Consider the following 10,125-nt stretch of genomic DNA (forward strand, 5'->3'; position numbering starts at 1 on the left):
TTTCATTACTTCAAACCCTGGAAGGAAACATTACTGGTAGTCCTCAAGTTATGACAGTTCACTTAACAACAGTTCAAAGTTACGGCACCCCATCCAGGTACTTATAACCTGGTCCTGAACTTGCAGCACTGCTGTGGAGATTCACCCTTATGACCGACTATAGAGACACTGCAGTGTGCCCATATCTATTTCCCTCTGATCTTGTCCTACCAGGTCCTCACAGGCATTGGACCTGCTTTGCTAGCCCACAGGGTTCCACGTGCTCCTCCCCACCACATCACCGATCGTTCACTTACCTTTTGAAGGTATCCAGAGCTCAAGAAGCGGAGCTAGGAAAGGAGAACAGGCTGGGCCATGTGGCAGAAAAGCGGCCATCTTTTTCTTGGACGTTGGCGAAGCTGTTCCTTTCATTGTTGCCATTGTTCTCCCCTTCACAAAAGCATTTTTGTGGAGAGGGGAAAAGTGTGCAAGGATGCACACAAACACCTGCTTCCCCCTTCATAAAAGCACGTGCACACACACACACACACACATACACACACACACATATTTTTGCCCTTCATAAAAGTGCTTTTGTGAAGAGGGGAAACTTTTATAAGGATGCACATACACAAGCCTGTAGCCATTCATGTTAGCAAGGAACCACAGGGAAGTTCTTTTCCCTTAAGCCGCAGGCCTAACGTGTAATATAGCACCTTGTAACACAGAATTACTATTGTAGAGATTGTGAAACATGTTAAATACTTCACAGTGCTATAAAGATGTGAGGTCTATTACTTGATGGATTCTGTACATGTTTGCATTGGGCCTATGAAAAGGTGAAATCCACTTGCCTAAAACCTTAATGGATCTGATGTAATTACAATTCTGGAGGATTAAACTATTTAGAAAATAAATACTAATGAAGCATCAGATTATTTCTTGGTTCACAGCAATAACTAGGTCTTTCAAATTGGTTGTGTTTTTATCAAGTTAGTAACTGAACACAATTGTTGTGTTGGCCAATGTGCTTCCTGTTGCTTCCGGAGAGTTACTAGTTAGTGAGGAGTTCCCTGTTTTTTCTTTGGTGCTTATCTTAATGGCTTTTCAATGGTAGCTAATTTTTTTATATGACTAAAACTGTCATTAGGAGGCAACTACTATCTGGCGCCATTCATCCAGACACTATCCTAGCTTCTGGTATAACATTCCTACACTGCTGCTTATAAAATAGTTCTAGACTCAAAGTAAATAGCAGGGAACACAGGGGGACTTCCTTCTAAGTTCTCTTCCCAAACTTTAGTCACTAGCCACAGTCATCCCTATCTTCAAAAAAGGAGACCCCAGCTTAGTCGAAAACTACAGACCGATCTCACTTTGCTGCGTCACCTGCAAAGTCATGGAATCTATCATCAACCAATCCATTACCTCACACTTAGAAACTAACAACCTACTCTCCAACAAACAATTTGGTTTCAGGAAAAAATTATCATGTAACTTACAACTTCTCCACTGCAAAAACATATGGACTTCAAATCTTGATCAAGGCAAATCAATAGATGCAATCTACATAGACTTCTGCAAAGCTTTTGACTCAGTAGTACACGATAAACTTCTCCTAAAACTAACATCCTATGGTATCTCAGGACCCCTCCACAAATGGATATCTGCTTTTCTGTCTAACAGACAACAAGTGGTCAAAATTGGCAATGCTTTATCAAATCCTGCTCCTGTCAAGAGTAGCGTTCCTCAAGGCAGCGTCCTTTGACCAACACTCTTTATACTATACATTAATGATCTCTGTGACCACATCTCAAGTAATTGTGTTCTCTTTGCTGATGATGTCAAACTATTTAACACCACAGACAATACTTCTATCATTCAAAACGACCTTGATCATCTATCCGCTTGGTCTAAAAATTGGCAGCTCCAAATTTCAACCAGCAAATGCTCAGTCTTACATATAGGAAAAAAGAACCCAAAAACTAAATACATACTAGATGGACATTACCTTACAGATGACCCCCATCCCGTTAAAGACCTTGGAGTTTTCATGTCAAATGATCTAAGTGCCAAAGCCCACTGCAACTACATAGCAAAAAAAGCTCTAAGAGTTGTAAACCTAATTTTGCGTAGCTTCTTTTCCAAAAACACCACACTACTAACCAGAGCATATAAAACATTTGCTAGACCAATTCTAGAATACAGCTCGCCAGTTTCTCTTCCCATAATCCTAAAAGTTTTATCCAAAAACTTTCTACTATTGACCTCACCCCATTCCTAAGAGGACCATAAGGAGCGTGCATAAGCGCACAAACGTGCCTACTGTTCCTGTCCTATTGTTTTTCTTCTCTTCTTCCTATATATATGCTTATACCTCCTTATATTTACTCATATATGTGTTTATTTACTATATAATCTTTTTGTATGATACCTACATATATTGTTGTGACAAAATAAAATAAATAAAATAAAATAAATAAATAAATAAATAAAAGATATGTGGCAGTTGAATTAGTATAGTTACTCAAATCTGAATCTACATGCAAACTAGTAAAATCATCCTTTGCATAGTCAAATTGTGTTGAACTACTTTATTTTATTGTCATCCCATGAGGTATAAAAAGCAAAAGTAGCTATGAGAGGAAAAAATCCAAAGAGCATCTAGAAAATATGTGTTCTTAAAAATGGTATGCAGCTGTTTTTCCAAGACATGTTCAATCAGCAAGTTGGTGGAAGGGGAGGAAGAGGAATCAGTGTGTCTAGTGTTCAAATGTGTACCTTTGATAAAATTTGGGAGCATATTTCTCTAAAGTCTTCGTGAAAGAAAAAACAATAATCATTGGTCTCCCAGCATTTTTTGAAATTAAAACCAAGTATCTTAAATAAAATACTCGGGTTCCTTGAAATATAAGCAAGAGATTAATCTGGTAATCTTTCTTTACAAAGGTGGAAATGATTGTATTAAATAAAAAAAATAATAAGGTTGATTTTATCTATACAATTGATCCTTTTTTGCGATTTATTTATATTATCTTTGTAAGCCTATTAGTATGCCTATTTTTTGTTTTTCAGATGCTCCATTTTAACTCTTGATAACTTTCTTCTCCTAAGACTTTTGTTAAGGATTAGGATTTTACATTTATTTGGAGGCATAGCTCTCTTAAAATAATATTTTATGTGTTAATCAAATCAAGAAGAAAAACAAATGCCATTGGGTTTAAAGATTTATGTTGTTAAGTTTGTTATTTTGAAAATAGCTTGATTTGAGCACTCTGCTGTGGAGGTGGAATTACGACGGGAGATTGGCTACTACTATTTTATACCTTTGTAATATTTTTGGTTTTAGCTTATGGAAAGGTATTTCTGGTGAGGAAAATCAGTGGTCATGATGCTGGCAAATTGTATGCAATGAAGGTATTAAAAAAGGCAACAATAATTCAAAAAGCCAAAACAACTGAACATACAAAGACTGAACGACAAGTACTAGAGCACATTCGACAGTCTCCATTTTTGGTCACTTTGCATTACGCTTTCCAGACAGATGCAAAACTTCATCTCATCTTGGGTAAGTGTAAAAAAGGAAAGAACCATAGAAGGAAGGAAAAAAATAAGATCTATTTTAATTTGCTGTTTCAGTTAAGAAATGAGCTCCTCCTTCCCTCCCTCCCTCCTCTCTCCTCCCTCCTCCCTCCCTCTCTCCCTCCCTCCCTTGTAATGGCATGTGTTTTGGATATACACAACAGTTACCACAAAGAATCAAACTGATAACACTTCACTGCCTTCTAATTAGACTTATCTATCACTCTTTGCTACCATCTAGTGGTCTTATGGGAGTTTTGCAATTTAGTTACTACAGGTAGTCCTTGACTTTTGACCACAATCGAGTCCCAAAATTCTGTTGCTAAGTGAGACAATTGTTAAGTTAGTTTAGCTCCATTTGATAACCGTTTAAGTGAATCACTGCAATTGTTAAGTTAGTGGCATGGATGTTAAGTGAATCTGACTTCCCCATTGACTGTGCTTGTCAGAAAGTCGCAAAAGGAGATCATATGACTCTGGGACACTGCAACTGTCATAAATGTGAACCAGTTGCCAAGCGTCCAAATTTTGATCCCATGACCATGGAATGCTGCAACGTCACGTGGAAAACATGTCACATTTTTTCAGTGCTGTTGTAACCTCAACAATCACCAAACAAATGGTTATAAGTGAAGGACAATTTGTATAGTCCAAGTCTCTTGCCTTTATTTCTTTGTAATTTTTTGACTTTGCACAACACATTGATTCATGAAATATTCATCCTGGTAGAATTTATTAAGTAAGCGAAGACTACTGAACCTAATTTTAGCCTAGTAGAAAGTAAAGTCCCTGTATTTTTTAAAAAACTTTTAATTATTATATTTTACAGAGATAACTGCAACTATGTTGACGGTTTTTTTTTTAACTTTTCAATTATTTTAAAGCCGGTCAACTCAGAGGGAGATAGGCAGTTTAGAAATAAAAACTATAAATAAATAAGTTAAAAAGCCATCCTATAATTGAGACATTTATGGTATTCATATGAGAGTCCAGATAATTTTCCAAAGGAAGCAACTGTGGCTAGTGATAAAGCACGAAAGAAACAAAGCAGTGTGTGCAACATTTGCTACAATGCGGTATAAAATGTATTTTTGGAGTAAATTCAGAACTTTGCAGATCCCTAGTAAATAACTTGATTTCCTGTATCTTAGATTACATAAATGGAGGAGAACTTTTCACCCATCTTTCACAAAGAGAGAGATTTAATGAAGATGAGGTACGGATATATATTGGGGAGATTGTTTTGGCGTTGGAACATCTTCACAAGGTGAGACCATATTTTCAACATTTTTGAAATAAATTTATTGAAAAGAAAAATGTAAGTGAAATTAGATTTTCTAATCTAATTTAATTGTCCAATGGTGTTTTCACTTTGAGTGAAGGAGACACAAAAATCTATATTTAACAGCTCACTACTGTATATGATAGTTTGTGGAATATGTTTATATGACATGGCTACCATGAATTATGATTCAGTCACAAACTCTTCAGTTGACACTTCCCCAGAAGTGATATGATGTTCTCCATCTACCCATGCTTCATTTTCAAATACACTTGTTATGCAAGCTCAGTGCAATGTTTATATAGGCATTTTTCCAATTTAACATGGTGTATATATTTGAAATATATGGTTACATGCCAACATGTGAACATATTTTAATGCTTTGCTCAATAATGTACAATTATTTTTAATTTTTTTCCAGTTGGGAATTATCTATCGTGATATAAAACTTGAAAATATTCTTCTTGACTCAGATGGACATGTAGTTCTGACAGACTTTGGATTGAGTAAGGAGTTTGTTAATGATGAAGTAAGTATGAAGTAAGCATATTAAGTAACTTTCTAAATAATCCAGAAAATCCAGGTATTGAACCTTTCTCCTTTTTCCATTGAGATAAGATGGAGGGATCAGATTTACCCTGTGGGATAAGGTGCGGAGTAAGAGAGAAATGTTTTAAAAGAAGTAGTCCAAATGATATTATACAGAGAGAGCCAAACATGTCTGAAAAAGACGATTACATAGCATGATGAAAATCCTAGTAATATGGTTTTTTCCTTGTTTTTCCCCCCTGTGATTGTGATATCAGTTACTATATTGACTATAATCTCATACATTTTTTTCAGAATGAAAGAGCTTATTCTTTCTGTGGAACTATAGAATATATGGCTCCAGATATTGTCAGAGGAGGGAATACAGGACATGATAAAGTAGGTTTTTGATGAAAATGAATATAATTTGACTATTTATTGATTGGGAGCCAGTTTAGTATAGTAGTTAAAAGCTGTGAGTTCTTGTTTGATTAGGTCATATCAGCTGGATGGTATTGGGCCAGTCATGCTCTCTCAGCCTTAAGGAAACCTTATTTAGTTGACAGGAGTAGAATTTTGTGATCAAAAAAAAGAACCATTTTTATTTTTGCATATGTACTACAGGAGAATATAATGGGAAACACATGAGCTTTAAACTTTCCTTAGCTCATTTTCAAATTGTGATATTGTTATATATTGATGTCTGAATACTCTGAATAAATATTAATATCTTATCTGTTTTAAGAACTAATAGCAATAGATTTCAATTTACATGCAATTTATTTACATATAAGCTATAGCTCACATTTGGTACATTTTATTTTATAAATTATTTTTTTCATATACTTCGTATTTTAAAAAATAAATGTATAGTTTATTGTTATTTCTTAGAGGAGTTGCATTAATAATCTTCATTGATATATAATTATTTTATAGGCTGTTGATTGGTGGAGTTTAGGTGTTCTTATGTATGAATTATTGACTGGAGCATCACCTTTTACAGTTGATGGGGAGAGAAATTCACAGACTGACATATCCAGGTAAGTTATCAATTCAAATGAAGACATCAGAGGATGTTCTTGTATTTGTGTATTTGTTAATTTGATCCAATTGTTTTTAAAAGGATAAGATTGTGTTTCCCCAAAATATACTTAGGATGTTAGACCCATCTCTTGTCATTATTTATTGTGTTTATGTATTGTTAGGTTCAACAAAGATGGTATCCCTCAGTTTATAACATAGAAACAGTAAAAATACATAAAAGCTGATAAAAAACATAATTATAAAGCAAAAAGTATAATGGTATTCATTCCTTAAGGTCCTCCAGAACAACTCCTGTCTTTAGGGTCTTAGAATAGAATAGAATAGAATAGAATTCTTTATTGGCCAAATGTGATTGGACACACAAGGAATTTGTCTTGGTGCATATGTTCTTGGTGTACATAAAAGAAAAGATACATTTGTCAAGAATCATAAGGTACAAAACTTAATGATAGTCATAGGGAAACAGTCAATATAAATCTTAAGGATACCAGCAACAAGGTTACAGTCATACAGTCATATGTGGGAGGAGATGGGTGATAGAAACAATGAGAAGATTAATTGTAATGCAGACTTAGTAACTAGTTTGACAGTGTTGAGGGAATTATTTGTTTAGCAGAATGATGGCGTTTGGAAAAAAACTGTTCTTGTGTCTAGTTCTAATGTGCAGTGCTCTATAGCATTTTGAGGATAGGACTTGAAACAGTTTATGTCCAGGATGCGAGGGGTCTGTAAATATTTTCACAGCCCTCTTTGACTCATGCAGTATACAGGTCCTCAATGGAAAACAGGTTGGTAGCAATTGTTTTTTCTGCAGTTCTAATTATCCTCTGAAGTCTGTGTCTGTCTTGTTGGGTTGCAGAACCAAACCAGACAGTTATAGAGGTGCAAATGACAGACTTAATAATTCCTCTGTAGAACTGTATGCCTAGCTCCTTGGGCAGTTTGAGCTTTCTGAGTTGCTGCAGGAAGAACAGTTTTTGTTGTGCTTTTTTGATGACGTTTTTGATGTTGGGTGTCCATTTTAAGTGAGATATGGTAGAACCTAGAAATTTGAAGGTCTCTACTATTGATACTGTGTTGTCTAGTATTGTAAGAGGTGGTAGTATGGGAGGGTTTCTCCTAAAGTCCGCCACCATTTCTACGGTTTTGAGTGTGTTCAGTTCCAGATTGTTCTTGTCGCACCACGAGGCTACTTGTTAACCTCCCGTCTGTATGTGGATTCTTCATTGTCTTGAATGAGACCGATCACTGTTGTATCATCTGAGAACTTCAGTAGTTTAACAGATGGATTGTTTGAGATGCAGTCATTGGTATATAGAGAGAAGAGAAGTGGAGAGAGCACACAGCCTTGTGGGGCCCCTGTGCTAATTATACAGGTATCTGATGTGATTCTGCTTAGCTTCACCTGCTGCTTCCTGTGTGTTAGGAAGCTTATGATCCATTTACAAGTGTGTTCAGGTACCGCTACTGGTTTAGCTTAGTTAGAAGAGTGTCTGGAATGATGGTATTGAATGCTGAATTAAAGCCTACAAAGAAGACCCTTGTGCCTTGAATCTTTGGAGATTCAAGATGTTGTAGGATGTAGTGCAGAGCCATATTAACAGTATCATCTGTTGATCTATATGCTCGGAATGCAAATTGCAGGGTGTCTTAACAGCAGATCCGTGATGGTTTTAAAGTGAGACAACATTAGCCTTTCAAAGGTTTTCATAACTACAGATGTTAGAGCAACTGATCTATAGTCGTTCAGTTCCTTGATGGTGGGCTTCTTCGGCACTGGGATGATAGTAGAGCGTTTAAAGCAAGAAGGAACATAGCACATCTCTAGCGATTTATTGAAGATTCGGGCGAAGATGGGGGCCAATTGGTCAGCACAGACTTTTAATTGATAATTCAGGAAACTGTTCCATAAGATAGGAGCTGCCACAGTGGAACATTGATTGCATTATGGGCAAAATGTTCTCTGTGATATGAAGCAGGCATATTACCTGTGGTTATATCTTGGATAGAGATAATCTTACTTCAGTAGTCCACATTATGGTAAACTCTCATGTAGATTATTGTAAAGTGAATGGAGGTGCATTGTACTTCATTGTCATGTTTTAATTTATTATATTTTAATGTTTTGTGTCATTACTTGTAAGTTACTCTGAGGCTTTGATAATGGGTACCTTATAAGTCAGACTAATAAATTGCCTAAAGCTATCTTTAATAATGATGATCTAAAAGGGTCAGTTTACAAAATATGGTTACTAGAGTATCTACTTCAACTGGAAATTAGGCATCATGTTTATATAACATTAGTATTACGTTATCTTCACTGATTTCATTGGCTTCATTCATTGGCTAGTATATTATAATTTTGGTTTGTTTGGGGGTTGAATTAAAAATACTAGAATTTTAAATGCTTCATAATTTAGGATGACAATACAGTGTACAATGGCATACCTTTTTCCTTCCTGCATATTTCTGCTTAAGCAGTACAGCCATTTTTGGTGGCCTTCCTCTCTTTATTCCTAACATTTCTTGATTGGCTTTTCTTTTCTTATTTATATGGTCTTTTAATTTTTTCCCCTAAAGTTAGGGTTACAGTTGTTTTATTTCTGCTAGTTTATCTCTGCTTTTAAGTACCGTATATACTCGAGTATAAGCCGACCCGAATATAAGCCGAGGTACCTAATTTTACCACAAAAACTGGGAAAAACTATTGACTCGAGTATAAGCCGAGGGTGGGAAATGAGGCAGCTACTGGTCAATGTAAAAAATAAAGATAGAGCCAAGTAAAATAACATGAATATTTATTTGAACGAAAAACAATAAAAGTGCAAAAGGGGGAAGGAGGATTCCCAGCTTTAGAAAATTTAGAACTACGCCGCCTTTGGTATGACCTGAGCATAGCTCATAAAATTATCTGCTACAATGTACTTCCTATCAATGACTACTTCAGCTTCAACCACAACAATACACGAGAACACAATAGATTCAAACTTAAAAGTGAACCTCTCCAATCTAGATTGCAGAAAATGTGACTTCAGTAACAGAGTTGTTAATGCCTGGAATGTGCTACCTGACTCTGTGGTCTCTTCCCAAAATCCCCAAAGCCTTAACCAAAGACTATCTTTGACCCCCATACCGCATAAACTGGCAATCAAAGTCAACCTGCTCCATGTGGTAGGAAAACCCCCAAATGCTGGTTTTTTATAAGATTGTAAACAGATTGATGCCTGCTGTGTGCACGTGTAACACAACCATGCAGCCTCTGCAGTGGATCATTGTACATTTGGAACTCATTCACAAAGAATGTCTATTGGATGATCACTAAGCAAAGCCCTAAGTCGCCAATTGTGGTTATTTAAACAATTAAACATTGCGGACAGATTCATCAGTCCGTAGCAAAGCCTCTCTATGTGGAACCACTTTTCTGGGATGCTCTGGGGTCCATCCGTCTTGGACCATATTTCGCGGAAAACCTGTGACAGCCAGGAGGCACTTCAGATGCAGTTTTCTGGCACATGGTGTGGAGAGGGCTGGTTTTTGGGTGCTGGAGTCAGGAAGGGTGATGTGATCAAGCAGCAACTCTCGGGTAACCACACTTGATAGTCTTCCCTTGAAAACTGAGTACTGAGGTGAGGTAAAACACACCAAGCTCAGAACAGACCAAGTCATTCTGAATGTTTTTGAAGGGCTGGGTTTCATTTAATTTCATTGAC

At 36.3% G+C, this 10,125-nt stretch overlaps 1 protein-coding gene across 1 annotated transcript; it reads left to right on the forward strand.

The window, feature by feature from the left end:
• Positions 1–3,200: 3,200 nt before the first annotated feature.
• Positions 3,201–8,115, forward strand: LOC131187336 (ribosomal protein S6 kinase alpha-5-like). The gene is made up of 5 exons (XM_058161586.1): positions 3,201–3,547; positions 4,713–4,828; positions 5,265–5,372; positions 5,687–5,770; positions 6,308–8,115. The coding sequence occupies exons 1-5, from the start codon at positions 3,391–3,393 to the stop codon at positions 6,413–6,415; spliced, it is 573 nt and encodes a 190-aa protein (XP_058017569.1). The 5' UTR covers positions 3,201–3,390; the 3' UTR covers positions 6,416–8,115.
• Positions 8,116–10,125: the final 2,010 nt, after the last annotated feature.

The sequence above is a fragment of the Ahaetulla prasina genome, unplaced genomic scaffold (genome assembly GCF_028640845.1).
Source record: "Ahaetulla prasina isolate Xishuangbanna unplaced genomic scaffold, ASM2864084v1 Contig341, whole genome shotgun sequence".
In the NCBI taxonomy this organism is placed as follows: domain Eukaryota; kingdom Metazoa; phylum Chordata; class Lepidosauria; order Squamata; family Colubridae; genus Ahaetulla; species Ahaetulla prasina.